At 42.1% G+C, this 19,900-nt stretch overlaps 1 protein-coding gene across 1 annotated transcript in view; it reads left to right on the top strand.

Moving 5' to 3' along the window:
* ERBB4 (erb-b2 receptor tyrosine kinase 4) overlaps positions 1-19,900 on the top strand; it is a 416,629-nt gene that overhangs the window by 363,183 nt on the left and 33,546 nt on the right. Inside the window, exons 21-23 of the mRNA XM_014951952.1 lie at positions 14,234-14,389; positions 17,392-17,467; positions 19,440-19,586. Coding sequence (XP_014807438.1) covers positions 14,234-14,389; positions 17,392-17,467; positions 19,440-19,586 — 379 coding nt within the window. The remainder of the gene's footprint in view (positions 1-14,233; positions 14,390-17,391; positions 17,468-19,439; positions 19,587-19,900) is intronic.

Below are 19,900 nucleotides of genomic sequence, written 5' to 3' on the forward strand. Positions count from 1 at the left end.
AACTGATGTATAGCACAAAATATTGCTGCAGTGCTCCATAATTATATGGAGTCCATATACCTTAAGGGTAGAATTATACTTTAATTTGTTTGAGTAACCTGTAACAAAGTAATGTGAGGGCTTGTCTAAAGTTGCCTTGGATGCGTTATCCCCACATCTCCGTGGAGTCGGTGTTACTGTCTAGATGGGGCTGAGCTGAGGTGCAGGGAAGGGGACAGGTCCTGCCCTGGCGTGGGCGATGCTCAGCTGTCCCTTACTTTACCAGTGCAAAGTCACTGGCAGTTGTTTCCATCCGCTCAAGGAGCATATGGACCTTTCGTATATTCTTGGATAAATTATCTGTGTTATAAACATCCTCCTCAGCCTCATAAAGTGAAAAGAAAGAAGTGACAGGCTGTGTTTAATGATTAACCCACACACGCACACTAAAGGCTATTCAGGCTGAATGCACAAAGCTGGTGGGGCAGGGTGGCAGTTTGACTCACACTCTGTGGGCTCTCACTGTCAACACAGTGATGCTCTGAACCATTAATAATAACGTGACGTTTTAGCTGGGGGGAGATACGTGTCTCTTGAAACCACATTTCTGTCTTCCACCCACCCCACTCTAGCATTCATCTGGATTTATTGAATAAGGTTAATGGATTATTTAGCAGGTTTCTCCAGCCATTATCAGCTAGCACACTCTGTTTATGTGGCTGGCCTCTCCTGTTCTGTCAGCTGTCATAAGCTTCTCAATTAGAAAAGGGGGAGAAAAAAATAAAGTACGAAATAGGTAACTATGGTTACCTGTGATGTGGGTTTTTAAGAAGCGCTCCGAAACCTAGTGGCAACAGAGTTTGGAAGTTCAAAGCTTTAATTTATTCAAGAACTCTCTTGAATCAGAGTATCAAAAGCATTTAGAATAAATTCAGAACATTTTCTTTTGTAGAACAATATTGCAGTCCTAAGCAGAAGCCATCGTACAGACCAACTCCTTGCTCTGCTCAAGTGAGAAGAAAATAGGAGCAGGAGAGGGTAAATGTGTGCTTGTTCCACTTTTCTTCTGCAGTGCACTTTTCTTCTTGCACTGGAGTAGCTTGTGAAAGCAATGGTTTCGTGGAGAAGCGGTGCTTCCATTGTCCTGTTGTATTCCTATTTACACTGAAATGATGATTTTTAAAGTGATCGTACAGAGCCCAGAAGCTGTGTTTGTTTCAGGAGCATCTTTCAAGTAAAGGTGCCTACTTCAGAAATTCAGCTCCAATCATGCTGTGTGCTGACAAAAAAAAAAAAAAATCATCCAGGCTTAATTTAATAAGAACACAGGCTAATGGTAAAAGCTTTTAATTGGACCAAAAGTACCCTGTGAAACATGTGTCTTGAGGTCAAAAACTTCCCCTCTCAAGTGTTTCATGGGGATCAGTGGAATTATAAATATTTGTCTTTTGGTCTTTTGCAAAGCAAGGAGCTGCTCTGTGCTCTTCTTGTACAATTTTCATCTGAACACACAAGACGGTAGCCACCACCATGTTCCCTGTGTGCTCGGTGGGCACTGTCCAAGAAAAGAGAGTAAGAAGTTCAGCTGTCCAAAAACGTCATCTCATCTGAACCAGCCAAATACACAGAGTACAGGAAAGACTCGTTTTGTCACATATTTTATTATCGTAAGTACATGACATCTCAGTTTATCAGTGTACTTCCAGTGGAAAATTATTGCCTGCTACTGGGTCAGTACTCATTTCCCAAGAAAGCTCTCTGAAAAAGGTGAGTTTGGAACTAAGGGAAGATAAAAGTTGTATTGGACCAAAGATTCCTGAGACGGTCCCTGCCTCTGCCTCACTGGTCTTGGGCAAGTAATTTCATCTTTCTCTTTCTAAAACACAACTTTGTTTATGAAATGTTTTATTTATTTGTTATATTACTATGTTTATTAATGTTGGGGCAGGCAGGTTTTAGAATCTCATCTCCTGGAAGTGTCCAGTTCAGGCTCTGGCTCAGGAAGGACAGGGAACTGCTGGAGAGGGTACAGCAAAAGGCTGCAAAGACGATGAGGGGACTAGAACATCTCTCTGATGAGGAGGCGCTGAGGGACTTGGGTCTTTTTATCCTGGAGAAGAGAAGGCTGAGGGAAGATCTGATCAATGCTTATAAATACTTAAAGGGTGGGTGTAAAGAGGATGGGGCTGGTCTTTTTTCAGTGATGCCCAGTGACAGGACAAGAGGTAACGGGCACAAACTTGAATAGAAGAAGTTCCACCTAAATATGAGGAGGAACTTCTTTCCTGTGAGGGTGGCAGAGCCCTGGCAGAGGCTGCCCAGGGAGGTGGTGGAGTCTCCTTCTCTGGAGACATTCCAAACCCACCTGGACATGTTCCTGTGCAACCTGCTCTGGGTGGACCTGCTTTAGCAGGGGGTTGGACTGGATGATCTCCAGAGGTCCCTTCCAACCCCATATCATTCTGTGATTTTGTGAAGCAGGGGAAAGCTCTGGCAATGGGCATGTGCTGTTCATTGCTCAGCAAGGGCCCTGACCTGGGCTGGCAGCTCTAGGTGTATTATAAGTGTATCTTATAAACTGCTCTATATTTTGTGCATTGTCTGCTAACGCTGCTGGGCTGTGGGGGGGGCAGTAGGGTTGGGGGTCCTGACTGACAGCAGCAACAAAAATGCTTTTCTCCAACCTCCTCTTAACTGCTTATAAACCCAGGCAAATTTAGTCATTCACAGAAATTAAACTTTCATCAGGTTGCAAGGCGTAGTCTTCAGGTGTGGGAGAAGAAGGCAGATAACCGAATTTGTCAGTTATTGCTCAATCCCGGGAGTGACCTCCGGGAGTTACAAAGTGTACTTATCCCTCTCCTAGATCCGATCTTCACGCTGGTGATTCTGCTTTGTCATAAGACCATTTCCTGGAAAGCCAGCAGAGTAACTTGGGAGCCTCTAAATGCTTACCCCAAGCCCTCCTGTTTAGCCACCTTGAAACAAATAGTGTATAATTTATTAAGGGTGCATAAAGTTTAGAGTATTGCAGTTCAGTCAGATGCAGGGCATAGCCATGAAAGGTCACAGTTCTTACGGTATTGTTTGAAGTGCTGAAGAATTTCTGATGTGTTTGTGCTGTGGCTGTATTCATTCTGAAACTGGGGGAAGGCTGTGCTTGTATCTGTTAATCTGGAGGTTCCTTATTAATAGGCTGCACACTTCATTGATTTTTAATTAATTTCTGAAGAGACACAGAGGATAAGTGCTGCAGCCCACAGACGTCTCTGTACTTATTGCAGTCCACATCTGTATTGATCGCCTGCCTAAGGAGCAGAAGTAATCCATTTTAAATACACTTTCTTGGAGAGAGTGAATGCACTACACAATGCAGTCTCCGGATTGTAATTGTGTTGGCAAGAGGTCAGTGGCTGGGGTGGAGGAAAGATAGCCCCTTGTTTAGTATGCTGCTGGCTCTCCACGCGCAGGCTTCTCTGCAGGCTTCATTTCAGGAAAGCCAAGTTATCTCCCTCATGGGCAGTTTATAACTACGGAGTCTTACGAAAGCACTGGTCACGGCTCCACTCTTAAAGTTGCACTGGGAGCTCCTTTATAGGACACATTTAGCCTGCCTGCCTTTTCAGAGGAGGGAGCTGGAGCTAGTCTAACTGCAGCAATTAATCTAAGAGAGAAGAATAGCATTCAAAAAGCCTTTTCACATCACTAATGCGCTGATACCTCTCTCTTTGGTTGCCACTTTGAAAAGCATCAAACGCTTTTCAGGAGTTTGTTATCCACTGGGAGCTGAAACCTGAAGTCTGAGTGCTTCCCAAATCAGAGGATAGGTACGTTCTTCCTGCTGGCATGTGTAGCACAGGTTACTAGGATTTGCTTTTGAAACAGTAATTCACAGCCTTTGTCATTAGGACTGTGTTTCTGCCAGCCTCTTAACTGTAGTTACTTTACAATGAGTGTTTATTGCTCAGCAAGGAGAGTTTTGCAGTCATAACTTTGTTATTTAGGCAGTTAGTTCTTATTTAAAGGCTTCTTTACAGAAAAAGGTGTTGATGACACGTAGCTGCAGTTGCAGCCAAAACAGTGCAAAGTTTTTCTGGGCTTCCTGGACAAAGGTTGAGCTGCGTTGAGTTAGCAGTAGTGGACACAGCAAGTGTTAAGCTCTGACTGGCAGAGCCCAGGAGCTGGGGAAGGGTGCAGAAATCTGTGTCTGAACAGGCAGTCTTTTTCTTACACGGGGACTGTCAGTAGATTTCTACCTTGCTGCTTCTCTTCCTGCATGGGGCAGTGCACCTGAAAACACCTGACTGGTTTTGTGTTCTCACCTCCAGAAGCCCTTGTGAGAAGCAGATACTGCAGAGCTAGCAGGGAGGCATCCGATGCTAAGTACTTTATCAAAGGGTTGGGGGTGACCCTTTACCCATGAGTCCCTGACTTTATTAAGTTTTTCCTATTACAGCTCTTGCTCCCGTTCAGTAATTGGAGGGTCAGAAACTCTCTTGGTGAGTCTCTGTTGCAGCGTATATTTGTGTATCACATCTCTGTTGGCCTAATGAGGGTGTGAGAGGAGCTGTAAAGCTGTATCCAGGTTACTGTGTCCTTACTGGTGATATGCTTATTATAAGCGCAGCTACAAACTGCAGTTTCTGTCACCTCTTTGGGCTGCAGTACCGTAAGCTGAGCTGTGATTCTCTTCAGAGATTTTAAGAGAACATCCCTGCCCTTTTGAGTGCTTTGGGAACAGGGAGACGGTACTGCAGGAGACTAAGGCAGCCTGTGTCCAAGGGAGGTGGTAACACAGCCAGTAGGAGCCAGTTTGCCATTGAAGTCACTAAGGCTGGTGTAGGAGAGCACCTTGCACCCAGCTGTCTTAAGGAAGCATTGCAGCAATGATCTTGAGTTAATTGCAAAATGGAGATGAGATGTAACTCTGCATCTTCCTCCCTCAGAATGTCATGTATAGGAATGAACTTTTTTTTTTTCCTCCTGTACTACACATTCCAGGTAACAGCTGCACAGATGTGACTGTAGGTGGGACCAAAACTTGGAGGCCCATGCAGTATGGGCAGTATTGAAGTACCTGTTTTGCATCTCATTGCTTATGCTACTTAATATATTTATGTAACATCTTTCATCAGAAGAACATGAAGTGCTTCACAGGCTCTTTTTGATCAGCACCTCCTAATCTAGATATCTGCATAATTTCAGGGAGCCAGGGAGGCAGCTCATACTTTTTGCAGGAATTCAGACAAAGGACATGTTTAATGATGACAATGGAACAAATTCTGCTTCTAGTGATGCCCATGGAATTGCAACACCCACCCAGAACAGATAGTTTCATTTTAAGGACCCCACAACCTCACAATCCTGAACCAGTCATTTCAGTGGCGACCCATTTGAAGGGGTGAGAGGACAATCCTGAGATTTTAATTTAGGATTTCAGTGGGTCTGGACCCAGCAAAATGTCTGCTCAGTCCAGTCAATTAAGTCTTGAAATGTCATAAGCTTATGAACTCGCTTGTCTTCTCATTTCTTTCTACTCTTTCTCCCTTTTATAAATCACCTGTCATTTTGGAGCAGCCTGCATTTTTCCTGTAATTCTCATCTAAACTTTAGCCTCATAACCTCTTCCCTTTCCCTTTTGCTTCCTGACTTTGTTTTGACCTGTTATACTTCAGCATCTTTTTTATTCTGTGTCTTGGGCCATAGCTCACCAATGCAGTAAATCAAGCTTTAGGACTCCTATTACTGGAACAAATACACTGCAGCATCCACATGATACAGAGCAAAGATCTGGTATAGACTCTTTTTTTCCGTACTTGTGGTGGGTAACAGGCATGTTTATACTGCCGCAAGTGGTTTGTGTCCTCCGGTGGTTGGTGTGAAGCCACCTCATCTCCATTGTGTGCCTCAGCTGAGTCAGTGAATGTGCAGTCACACTCCCATGCGTGAACAGACAGAATTTGTACTTCTGGGTGATCCACAAGGGGAGAGATGTAAGACTAATTTGTGTGCAAAGCATCACCACTAACTCTTTTCACAGTAGAACTAGTTTGAGTTACCTGTGCAGGAGTTGTTTTTGCACTGTTTGTCTTTCCATATGGATAATAATCAAACTGCACTGGGATCCCGCCTCTTAAATCAAGTACAGGTGATCTTGAGCTTGTTTCTGTGTACTCTGAACTGTTTAGTCCAAAGCTATTTAGCATGCCATAGAATCACAGAATTGTCTAGGTTGGAAGGGACCTTTAAGATCATCTAGTCCAACTACCAACCTAACTCTGATATTAAAAAAAAAAAAAACCCAAACAAAAAAAAAAAAAACCAAAACCCCCACATCACTAAACCATGTCACTGAGTATTCCTAATACCCAATCTGAACATCCCCTGGCATAACTTGAGGCCATTTCCTCTTGTCCTGTTGCCTGTGACTTGAGAGAAGAGACCGACTACCTGCCTCTCTACAACCTTCTCTCAGGTAGTTGTAGAGAGGGATAAGGTCTCCCCTCAGCCTCCTTTTCTCCAGGCTGAACAACTCCAGCTCCCTCAGCCTTTCCTCAGAAAATTTGTTCTCCAGACCCCTCACCAGCTTCATTGCCCTTTTCTGGACCTGCTCCAGAATCCTCAATGTCTTTTTTTGTAGTGAGGGGCCCAAAACTGGACACAGCACTCAAGGTGGGCCCTCACCAGTGCCCAGTACAGGGGGACTATCACCTCCGTGAGAAAATGGATATATTAGCAGGCATGAATACACACTGCTCATGTCACACCAGTTCAGAGTTTCAGTTGTCTGGTCCTGGTCAGGTGGGCAGGTCTAAAGCAGCTGTAGGAAAATCCACCTAGATGTATCAGCTTTGTATCCTAAGGCTGTGTCTAAAGGCAGCCAGCTTGAGATAAACGTGCTTTTACCCCCAGATACAGCTTGTTACACATGAATAACACATTGCTACAAACTTAAATATGTAAAGAAGAGAAACTTTGCATCCTTTGCCTTCCCTTGGCTGTGAGGATGACCTCCAGTCCCAGCTCCCAAGCAGACCTACATAACAAATCACACCTCTGCAGCTGAGTCAGTGTATTTGAGAGCAGTGTCAGTTTTTCCCTCCCACAGCTGTCTCTGGAGTAACAGCTACTTAGATGATTCTGGTTGCTCCTGACAACAAAGGGCACCGCGTTTTCCTTGAAAGCTTATTTAGCCCCAGGTAAAATTACACTTTTTCCATGGGGTAAGTGGGGGAAAAGATGATCATTTCAAGCTTTCTGTAGTGATTCCTGTTATTAAGCTAGCCTCAAGTTATTAGGATGAAAAGAGGGCAGTCTCCAAGGCTGGAGATTAACGTCTGTGAGATTTGAGTTGGACTTGAAATTTTCTTCCTTCATGTACCTGTTTGATGAATCTGCCATGTGTGCTGGCCTTGGTGGGTGGAAGGTATTATCGAAGAGAGGCAGGCTGCTCTTAATTTCTGGATGGGATAAGATCAACATTCCCTCTATTTAGGGAGTTAATAATGTTTATTATAGAAAACAGCAAAAAGTCACACTGAGAAAAAGTGTTTATAGTACACCTGCTGTCTGCTGGTATTGCTGAAGTTCATGGGGCAGGTAAAGGTCTTATACTTACTTTTTTAGTTTGAATTGTCGTACAAAATGGTGTCTTGTGTCGTGCAAAGATGTATATGTATCTAAACTGTAGTTAGTGATTCAGCACACTTTGGTTCGTTTCTGGTAATTATCCCAAAGGGACTTTGCATTTAATGACTTACATACCTGCTTAAATTCTGTCCTGAGTAATGAATACCTTTTTTTCTGGAAATAAGATACAGGCACCTAATGGGAAGAGCTTTCAGACAAGGGACATGCAATTCAAAGGGTTGGATGTTCCCTGAATGGCAGCTCCCACTTCTGAAATGAATCCAGAAGCATCTTCAGTGGGGGCCTGGGACTCAGAAAAGTCCAGAAAAGTGATGGCAATCAAATACCAGCATCTGAAACAGTATGTGCTTTGCAGTTCTTCCGCTATGAGCTATACAAATTGAGGCAGTGCTCAAAAACTGCCCTCAGGAACTGGGAGATAAATGACAGCAGCAGAAAGTAACACTCGTAGTAAAGTAAGAAAACAGCAAATTATGGCCACGTCTTAAAGGCAGGAGATCTCAGGGGGCAAAGCCATAAATTTCCAGAAAAACTTCATTTTCCTTTTTTAAAAAAATCCCTTTATGCTTTTATTTCTACCACCAGCCTGCCTTTGGTGATACTTGTCTGTAGGTGTCTGCAGCACTGGAAGGCCTAGGAACCTAATTTGATACTTTCTACTGCAGCTCAGCACTTAGAACAGAAAGCTGTCCTATCTCTTTGTCTTCTCTGCTCCCATGGATTTTTTGACAGAAGGTCTCCTTTCCACTGTCTCCCTCCAGTTTGTTGCCAGCACATCTTATCTCATTTTCAGGTCTGTCTTTTTTTCTTGTGAAAAGAACGTGAGCATACCTGCCCATGCCTGAAATGACCATTTCAAATCTGTTTGCCCACAGTCCCAGAGACTTCACCACCCCATAATAAAATAGGGAAAACCTTTCTTCTGCTATACCTCTTAATAACTAACTTTCAACAAGATAATTTTTGTTCTCTGTTATTTCTAGGCAGCCTTGAGAGCAAACTTATGGGTAGAGAGCAAGATTCATCTCAGCTAGTGGAACTGCTGATCCCCTTCCCACCCCCAGTTATTACATAGAAAACTGTCAAGGCTGAAAAGTGACAGGAAATTCAGTTCCTAGTGGCCATTTACATCTTCCCTCTCCACCTCCCTTCTTTGATCAAAGCTGTCTTGGCTTGTTCTACCCTTCAGCATTGCTATTAGTTTCCCTGGTGCTGTTGCAAGCCTTGTGTGAAATGTATAAACACATGTGCAGGTCAGTTTAGTAATTGTGTAGGCAGGGATAAAAAGACCTTTAACACTAATCAAAGTCCCAGCAAGGGTATTTGTGTCTGCTTCTGAAAGGAGAGTTTTCATTTTCACAGTTGCATAATCACAGGGTAGAAGGGTATCTAAGCTACAGACAGCTTTACTGCTATGGATGTCTAAAGATCCATATGGAACAGGTTTGTCTTCATACGTGACTCTGGTACTGGGTGAGTGTAAGAGGCACAGTTGTGGAAGGTAAAAGGCTATTCCTCACTCGTCCTGAACTTCCAAAGAGACTTCCTCAACTTATCTGTGTTGTAGCTGTTTGCAGTGGCTGTTTGACTTCTTAATAGCATTAGGCGCTGATTCAGAGAGTGATTTTATGTTAAGGGATCCTAGCAGTAATTGCATTTCTAATGACATTTCTCTTTGAGGGAACCTCTGTCGTGACTGTGATGAGGAAGTATCAGTGATGGGTAGGTCATGTCTGATTCTGGTCATCGTGTGTGTCAGTGTGTGTCAGCAGTGTGGCCAGGAAGGCCAATGGTATCCTGGCCTGTATCAGGAACAGTGTGGGGAGTAGGCCTCGGGAGGTGATCGTCGCCCTGTACTGGGCACTGGTGAGGCCTCACCTCGAGTGCTGTGTCCAGTTTTGGGCCCCTCACCACAAAAAAGACACTGAGGGGCTGGAGCAGATCCAGAGAAGGACAACAAAGGTGGTGAGGAGTCTGGAGAGTAAGTTTTATGAGGAGATGCTGAGGGAGCTGGGGTTTTTAGTCTGAAGAAGAGGCGGCTGAGGGGAGGCTTCATCGGGCTCTGTAACTACCTGAAGGGGGGTGTAGAGAAGCGGCGTTCAGTCTCGTCTCCCAAGTCACAGGAGATAGGACAAAAGGAAATTGCCTCAAGTTGCACCAGGGGAGGTTTAGATTGGATATTAGGAAAAATTTCTTCACAGAAAGGGTTATCCAGTATTGAAATGGGCTGCCCGGGGAAGTGGTTGAGGCACCATCCCTGGAGGTGTTCAAAAGACGGGTTGACAGGATCCTCAAGAATATGATTTAGCAGGGGGTTTTTTTTGTTTGTTTGTTTTTTTGCTTATTTCTTATTTATTTTTTTGTCAGAGTTAGGTTGATGGTTGGACTAGATGATCTTGAAGGTCCCTTCCAACCTAGACAATTCTGTTCTGTGATTCTATGAATCCAGGCTCAGAGATAAAGGGACAACTGATCCTTAATGGCTTAATGTTGAACTCTCAGTGGTTTCAGCATAAAAGTCCCACCCTATTGAGGTCTAATACATATATTGAAATATGGGGTTTCTTATTATCTGGACATTTTATACTTTGATAATTATATCAAGATTATATATTAGGGATCTGCATAGTGCTAATTTGGACAAGTCCTGAGGGGCGCTTCATTTCCCCAGCCTCCCACATCACACCTCAAGTGGCACAGCATAGTGTCTTCTGGATCAAGCTTTAAAGTGTCATTTTTACAAAGAGATCTCTTTGCATTGTCAGGGTCTAGGGTCACTTGTTTTATCCTGTAACTCATATCATGTACTCTTGGTATTTGATCACAGGCTTCTTGGGTGGTGATGGCACCAGCTGTGTAAGGCAGAGAGTAGGTTTTGTTATCGTTCTTCTGTGGCATGTAAAAACATTAGAGATGCATATAAAGCACTTTTCCTGCCAGTTTCAAAAATGCCTTCAAATGATGATTCTTGGCATAGTATATGTTTAGACAGTATTGCTGCAGTGAATACTGTAGGAGTCCCATTTTTAGAATGTTTTCATTCTGCTTGTATAATCTCATTTATCGAAAATATATACATATATATACCTTTTCTCTTATACTTCCATCATCCACCTTTAAAACTTGTTGAAAATTGAGCATGGTTACACTGGGTATTCCTAAGAGAATTTACGTTTCATGGACCTGCAGAGGATTTTGTAGCTGTCAACCCTACATGGGTTGTTTTTAGCTTTGCAGATAACACAGGTGGGAGAAAGCCCTGAGAAGCTTGTTTGACAGAGGAGAAGTAAACTGTTAAGTACAGTGATACACAGACAGCTATTTCTACCCTGTTTCTGGACAGAAAAAAAACAGGTGTGGTATTGATTAGGAGCAGTATTCAGGTTGGTGATTAGACATCTTTCTAGTTGTAAGAGAGCATGAAGTTAGATTGGATAAAGCATAATCTTATTAAGATGATATTAAATAATAGCACAAGATTGAAAGAAATGGAAATGAGCGAGTAGAATAAACAGTGAAACATCCTGAAGCATTAGCCTACATGTTTAAGAAATGCTTGGAAATTAAATACATTGAGAAGGTAAAATAAGATCAAGGAAGTAGGGTGAAGGATTTGATTGTTTAACTCTTTCAATGAGGAATGTTTCTGGACACCTTACCATCCATTCCTGCCGTCATTAGCTGGAGATGGGAAGCTAAAGCTTTGGTAGAGGTCATCTGTTCTGATTTTATCAGGACAGAACTTCTTCTATTCTTCATTTCTGCCAAAAATCTGCGGTACCTTCATATCATTTCAGTGCTGGTGGGTGAGAATTAGTCCATTAAAAATGACAGTTTTATTTAGGCCTAAGGTATTCTTATACTGACAGAATTATCCTGCTTTAGCAGGGGAGTTGGACTAGATGATCTCTAGAGGTCCCTTCCAACTCTGACAATTCTATGATTCGGTGAATTCTCTCATCAAATTCTCTGGGTTCTTGTGTCCTCACCAGATTCTGCCCACAAAGATCTGTTTGCAGGTTTGGACCTTTCTTTCTTCCCCCTTTATTCTGAGGTATTGAGATTTTGATCAAGTAATGATATTGGAAGTTACGTCAGATATAGATTTTAGAAGTATTAGAAGTTTTAGAAGTATTTCTGTTCATTCTAAAAATTTGGGATATTTCCTAAACTAAGTTGAGAGGAAGAGTAAGCAGCACCTTGAGACTTTTTGATCAGGGAGGAGCTCTTGTGCACTGAAAAATGCAAGATTGAAGAGAGATACTGAACCTTGTGGAAGCTGGAGGAAGAGATTGTGAGCTGCAGGAGAGAAGTGTTTGGGGGAAGCACAAGGGCACCTCTCTGTCTGCACATGACTGCAGTCCTGGCTTCAAGGGCAGCACTCTCAGGAACCACAAAGAACCAGTATAATTTTAGATGTGTGAGGACTGTTTAAGGGCACCCTGAAGCCATCCTTAAGATTAGATTCACTATCAGTAAGAGCAGCAAAGCTGGATGTGTGATTGTGGGCCAGAGGCTGCTCTGCAAAGCCTACAGAGCCCTGCATGCCTGCCCAGCTGAGGGTGGGCATGATGCTCTCTCAGTGGCACCATGTTGCCCAGACAACATCTCGTCCCAGGTGAAAGGGAGGGACATGAGACTGGGAGGTTGCTGTAGTCCAGCTTCCCAGAGTACTTGGTATGAGCAATGTGGACACTGCCTTGAAGGGCTTTCTGGTTACTGTTCTGTGTTAGAGATGTGAAACAGGATTTATATAAATTCCAATCTGCCTGAATTTTAGGGGGCCACTTTTGTGGTTTTTTTCCCCCTATTACACAGCGCCGCTGCTATTGACTGTGTTGTCTTTCGCTGGTTGGATTTCTTCAGATGGCAACTCTTGTGCAAAGTTATAGTGCCTGTGGTTTCATAGTGTGTTTGTTGTGTGACTCACAGTTGTTTGACCTATAGGATTTATTTGTCCTTTTCTTCTACAGGTCTTAATTTGATGTCAGAAAACATTATGCTTTCAAAGACTTACAGTTCTGATGTTCAACAGCCAAAAGCATTGATTTGCAATTGGCAGGAGGGTGTGTTTGCTTCAACTAGCAGTGCTTTTAAAAGATAATTCCATTTCCCTTATGCCAAATAGTCCCCGTGTCCCCTTTCAAACCACCTTCGTGTTGACTGCGGCAAAGCCTACCACATTAAAAACGGAATAGTGTTTATGCCAAATGTTCTCCCACGTAGTTTCAAACCTTTTAGTGGTGTTTGCACTGAAATTTTTCTCCTAAAAGCTACAGCAGTTCAGAGCTTCACTTGGTGCTTTTTCTCAAGACATCCACTTTCTGCCAAGAAAGGGCTACATTCTGGCCCAGTGACCATGAGTGGTGGCTTACCCATATGCATTGTCCTGCTGGTACGAATGGGGATAGGTATGTGTGAGCTTCTTGCACTGTGAAAGGGAATAAACTCTGGCCCATGACACTGAGTAATCTGGTTATTCTAATCACTACCTGTGACTCTCTGAATTATCGTCTGTATTATGGGATAATATGATCTCTTCGGTATTCAACAATGACTTTTAAAAATTACCATATATATTATACAGAGCTAATATATTAAGAGATACCTTAAGGGTAATTATCAAGCATGTAATTTCATCTGTAGGTTCTTATAATGATGGTTAATGTCATAAATGCCTTTTAATGAAATTACAGGCTTGTAACCCTGCCTGACTATCCTTTGTGTGTCATATAATTAATAAGACCAAGCTTTGGTGTTCATCTCAGTGTCACAAAGCATCATGTAAACTTCTGTACTGATGGTAGATGGTTAGTCTCATCAGAGTAAGAATAAGGTTAAGGCCAAGCTTGAGTGCGCTACCTTGTCTTTAAAAGCAGCTGCATGGTCTTGTTAACAAAAGTACTTCTCATAGAACATATATGCTTATAAAAAAAAAAAAAGCCCATTGATGTAGTGTCTTATAATACTACATGCAAAAGTTTAAGGGAATGAAAAGGGAAGTGTGTTGCAGCACACTAATATAGTGTGCTAAAATAAAATACACTAAAATAAAGAATTGTTTTCCTTCTAATCCACTGAGAGTTGTGAAAATTTGTGTCCAAATGGAAAGCATTTGGAGATGGATAAGAAGCTTCGTCTTCAATTGAAGACACATGCTTGTAATGTAGAAGAGCTGGGATTGTTTCCCAGTCTGGCCTAATGTCTGTGGGGCTCTGGCTAAGTTGATTATTTTTTACAATCTTAAGATTTACTGTCTGAAAAATGAGAGCCATAATACTTTTCTTTGTCTAACATTTACAGGTTTTAAACTTGCTGGAGTAAAGGAGATATCTGTGGGGTTTTGTGGTGTTTGCTTTTTTTTTTTTCCTTTGGCATTTACCATAGAATTTTACAGAATCGTTCACATCGGAAGGAATCTAAGGGCGTCTGATCCCATGTCCTGCTCAAAGCAAGGGCAGTGTTGAACTTCTGCCCTCTAGGCCATTTTCTTATTGTGAATACTAATAAGAGAACCAGAAATTTTACATGTCACCAGTGAAAAGTAGTTCTAAAGAATCATGTAAGACTCATGAAGATTATTTTACTGTTCTTTGTCCTTCAGGGAATGATGTACCTAGAAGAGAGAAGACTCGTCCACCGGGATTTGGCAGCCCGTAATGTGCTGGTGAAATCACCAAACCATGTGAAGATCACTGACTTTGGATTGGCCAGACTTTTGGAAGGGGATGAGAAGGAATATAATGCTGATGGAGGGAAGGTGAGTGCTGTGCATGTCTGGAAGTAGATATATCACTGTGACAAACCTCCTGTAGTTACTCTTTAGGGCAGTGTATCCCTACGGGACTATTATCTCTGTAAGAAAGTCTGTCAGTGACTTAGCAAACTGTGTTGTGACAGCACATATAAAAGCTGCTAATTTTTTGCTCAGTGAGCTTCTCCAGGTGCCAAAATATAATTGTCTGAACAGTTTTCACACTCAGAATTAGGTTTTGTTCATATGCTACATTTTTTGTCTCGTTTTGAAGATTTCTGAAGTCCGTTCAATGAGTGACAGATGTTCTAGCACATTTCTGCCAAGCCTCTTTCTCTGGTCAGTACGGAACTCAGTAACTTGCAGTCCTGTTTTCTCAGAGAAGTAATTTTCCAGAAAATAAAAATGAAGGTCACAGAACATGTTCGTATTTGTAGCGTTTGAGAGTTTACACATGCTCAGCAAAGGGCCACCTTTTCTGTCACGTTGGAAGAGCCTGTGTGTGCTATTTCTTGCACCCAGGCCTCCAACACTGTGCTGAAGGCCAGGCCACTAAAAAGCTAATGAGGATAATTTTGAAACCAGACATTTTCCCACATTACTTTTCAGCATACCACACAACATCATGTAGTGCCTCACTTCATTTCTGATGCCTTCAGATTGATGCATTATAAAATTCAGAAGGCTGTAGGTAAAGGCTGTAAGTACATAGTGCTGCTGGCTGCTCCTTAAACATCTTGAAATTCCACGTTTCAACCTGTCACAAAATCCCAAGGGATTCTACCTCTCCTGTCATTCTTTTTCCTGAGTGTTCAGTTTGTTTTCTGTCTACTTGCTATCTTTGTTTTTCTGTGCTCGCTCGTGCCCTTGTCTGGGACAAGCAGCTGTTGCCAGTGTGTGCTTTTCTCCTGGATGGGCTGCTGCTTTATCTCTGTGCCTGCTGCCCTCGGCAGCCATTGCACGGATTACATCAGCATTTCAGTCCCTGGGGTGAAGAGCCTGAAAGGAGTCACCAGTGTTTTCCCATTTCCCCACTAAAGAGACCTCCTGGTGGGGAAGGTGGAGTTTTGGCAGTCTTCCCTGATCCCTTCAGGTTTCTAGTCCCCTCTTCGGTAACCCCTCTGCCTCTTCCCTCCATCAGCTGGTGAGTGACAGAAAATGAGCTGGTCCTTGCAAACCAGGTGTTCCCTAGCAGCTGCTAGATGGTGTCTTGGACTTGGGAGGCCAGTCACACTAGTGGGAGTTCTGGAGCAAGATTTACACATCAGATGTGTCACTTCCCAGTTCCAGAGAAGCGTGCTGTGCAATACAGCAGACCTTTGCAGCTTAAGGTTGTATTGAGAGCATGCTAAGACAGATTGAAACTGGACAAAAGGAAAAACTTTTCACCATGAGGACAATCAAGTGGTTGATCAAGTTGCCCAGGGAGGTGGTGCAGTTTCCATCCTTGGAGATTTTGCTTGTGAGGCCAATCACACTAGTGGGAGTTCTGAAGCAGGATTTACACCTCAGATGTGTAACTTCCCAGTTCCAGAAAAGTGTGCTGTGCAATACAGCAGACCTTTGCAGGTTAAGGTTGTATTGAGAGCATGCTAAGACAGATTGAGACTGGACAAAAGGAAAAACTTTTTCACCATGAGGACAATCAAATGGTTGATCAAGTTGCCTTGGAAGGTGGTGCAGTTTCCATCCTTGGAGATTTTCAAGTCCAGGCTGGCTAAAGCCAGGAGTAACTTGGTCTGATCTCATGGCTGAACTTGCTGTGAGCCTGAGGTTGGACTATCGACCTCCTGAGGTGCCTTCCAACAGGAGTTGTCCCATAATGAGCAATCTAGCTTTGCTACTTCAGCAATTGTTCAAGTTTGGAACAGCTCAGTCATGTTTAATGGGAATGAAAGCGATATGCTTCTGCAGAGTTTAGTGGAGGAGGATGAACTGTCTTTGCAAGTGCTAAGCCAACCTTTGTTAGAGAGTGCTATTTTGCCATAACTGTATAGGTTATGTTCATTAGTCAACTTCATGGAAGGTATTTTCATAAGGATTTGAATTAAGACATCCTCTGCTTTTACACCCACCATGTGCTCAGATTTTGCATGCAGTTACGTATCTCCCTGGTTTATTTTAGTACATCTTCTATAGTGCCAAATTAGAGGCGACCCGGACAAGTCCATGCCAGGTAAAAATCTGTTTTTAATGTCTGCCCGTTAGAAATTAATGGACTGCAAGGTGGCTGCCCCTCACAGGCTCAATAGGAAACACTGGGAATCTCATTTTAACACGAACTCAAGAGGGCTGATCCTTATGCCAAACCTAGGTTTGTGTTTGCCAACACAGCCTTCTATGTCAGAAGAAATGAGCTCCTGGTAAGGGTGATGCAGGGCCAAAGGCTAACTCAGGACTTTTGACTTGCTTTCAGGAGCAACTTCTCTCACTGTAGTGATGATACAGAGAACTAGGAAGGCAAATTTCCTAATATTAGGAGTTAGAAAGTAAGCACTGTAAATTCTCCCCATTGCCTGTTTTACTCTGATGATAATTATGTGGACAGTGAAGTATTATGGACACTGCATTATTAACTAGCCTCATCAGAGAGCAATCGGGATAGCAATATCTGGGTTTGCAGATTTTGAGGCAGAAGAGGTTCTGTATTCCACCTTCTCTGCCGCACTTCGGATTTAGGAGCTTTGGATGTAATGTTTGCATTGGTCCCATTTTTATACCGAACGATTAAAAAGTGAGTGTTTCTACTACATCTGAATTGGTAAAATTTGAGTGGTGTGAGAAGTTCTGCAGATAACAATTTATCACCTGTTTATGTCTTACAAGGCAAAGCTCCATTATAGAGGGCAGGAGCAACCATTTCGTCTGCTGGGTAGTGCTGCTTTTTTTTAGGCTTGAAGTCGAAAAAGGAAACAGTCAAAAAAGAAATCTGATGTCTACATACAGGATCTATCTGTATTGTTTTAATATTTTATTTCTAAGGTTACATTTCTATTGTCTTTCCCTAGATGCCAATTAAGTGGATGGCTCTGGAGTGTATACACTACAGGAAATTTACCCATCAGAGTGACGTTTGGAGCTATGGTAAATCTTCATGTGATTAGTTTAAAAATGTGTCTCTTGTAAAGCATTAAACTAAGTTGTATTGCTATGTTAAAGATACCCTCTTTTCCTAGAGGAGTTAATTCCAGTGGGTTTTGCTCTTCTTTTTTTTTTTTTTCTTGTTTGTTTTTTTTGGGGGGGGGGGTTTTTTGGGGGTTTTTTTTGGGTTTGTCTTTTTTTTTTGACATGTAACTCTAAACAGCAATTGTTGCTTGTCTCCTGCTCACTAAAATACATTATCATGATGTCCCCGCTGGGATGGCTGCCGTAAGGTCTGGGCTGGTAGCAGTTTGGCTGATTATTATGACAGAAGAAGGACTCTTTCAGCTCAGCCACAGATTCGTAAAAATACAGCTGCAGGTCATAATTTTTAGCAGTCCATTGAAAATCTTAACTCTAAAAGCCATGAATGTCAAAAAACATTTTCAGGCTTATGGGACTTTCTGTACCTACAGTCAGATAAAAGTGAATTTGTCATAATACAGAGCAAATACAGTAAAAAGAAAAGAAAAAGACAAGCTCTCCAAGCTAACTAAAACAAGCATGCATTTAATTTCACAGGTAACTTGGGAATTAGGTAGACAGGTCAGGTCATTTGGATTCCACACACACCAAAACAAAAATTCACATCTGAGAAATGAGATATTCATTTACTGTTGTTAATTTTGTTATCCAGACAAGCTATTGTGCCAAATCTGCTCAGTGGTCTGCTTGTCCATCTAGTGTAGCTATTACTAATAAAATCAGGTATACCTTTGTAGGTGGAATTTTTTAGCAGTATCTAGGGCTATGGACTCCTATTTGCATTTCCTGTTGCCATATCATTTTGAACAAAAAAGGTGTACAATTCTATTCATTACTCACTTTTACCTGTGGGTAGCAGCAAAAGACACTATTTGCTGTGACTGGTTGGCTGCCCTCTTCTCTTCTGCTGAGAAAAACATACGAAAGTTAAATTGATCATGTAAAGCTGCTCTTTCTCCTCAATTCCCCATATCACTTAGGAAAAAATATGCCTCCATTTATGAAATTAATTTTAAATGCAGGAAGCCCAGAATACCTATAATCAGAAAGGACAAGACCAAAAACAATTGGCAAGTTACAGTTATTGAACATCACCAGAGGTGAATGAGGGTGAAATGAATATGTGTTTTATCCATACGGCAATTTTGCCCATCACCTTTCACATTAGCATGACAGCTGGCAAAATACGGTTACTGGTCTGGAGGCGTGTTTAAAATGACCTTTGCAATAAAAATAAAAGTTAAACTGGTGTGAGAGCAGCATTTTCAATATTTAAGATTTTGTTCAGAGGATGGATTCTGTTACTTATGATATATGATCTTTATTTCCAGCTCTGATGCCAAAACAAATCCTATGGCTATTCAAAAAGAGAATCTTGGTTTTGAAGCACAGCAATATCATAACTCAAATTCATAAGGTGATTTAAAGAAAAAAATAATACAAATGGCTGTGAATGACTTACAAGGCAAAGACAATGACATAATGTTACTCAGTGCTTTACTTTTGTGGGAAATTGATGCTCTAAGTTAAGGAACATCTGCAGTTTTTCCCCTTAAAATAATAGAGTACATCAGCCATTCATTTTCCCTTTTGATATGATAAAAGAGTGCGATGCATTCTTTGTTATTGCATCCATTTACTTTACCACCATTTATTTGTCTTAGACCTTTCTCTGGTGTCTCAGGCCTATCATGCTGCTTCTTACACCAGCAAAAATGAGGGAAGTTGCTTTTGAAGATTACCACCAAGTGCTGTTTCACCATTTTCTGGAGCCTTTTAAATGGCAGACCAGACTTCAGCGTTTTTACAGGCACTGGTAATGAAGAAGAGATTGCAGTCCAGAACTGGGCCAGAATACTGCGCTGTAGGGAATTGTGAAGGAATGTGAGCAGTATGAGCTCAACTTTTAGCTCTCTTTTTTTCTGTCTAGGAGTCACAATATGGGAACTTATGACCTTTGGTGGGAAGCCGTACGATGGAATCCCAACTCGAGAGATCCCCGACCTCTTGGAGAAAGGAGAGCGGTTGCCCCAGCCTCCCATCTGCACTATTGATGTTTATATGGTGATGGTGAAGTGTAAGTAATTGTTGCTTTTAATATCACTATGCTCAGTGCAAGAAGGACTCTATTTTACAACATTTGCATCTCTAGTTTCTGACAATGCTGGGTAACAGGGCAAGCTGCTCCAAAACAAAAGCTTCCCAAGATACCGTAAATTCCATTTAAATACTAGATGCACATTTTTTTTGCAATTGCAAAAGATACGAATTTAGCCGTGAAGGGTTGAGTTAGCTCAGCTTCTTATTACTGTCAGATGGTATCTTCTTGCTATGAAGTCAAAATTGTATGATTGTTATTGTAAACCCTTGTCATTTCCATGACAATTGGTT

The sequence above is a fragment of the Calidris pugnax genome, unplaced genomic scaffold (assembly GCF_001431845.1).
Source record: "Calidris pugnax isolate Ruff unplaced genomic scaffold, ASM143184v1 scaffold179, whole genome shotgun sequence".
In the NCBI taxonomy this organism is placed as follows: Eukaryota; Metazoa; Chordata; class Aves; order Charadriiformes; family Scolopacidae; genus Calidris; species Calidris pugnax.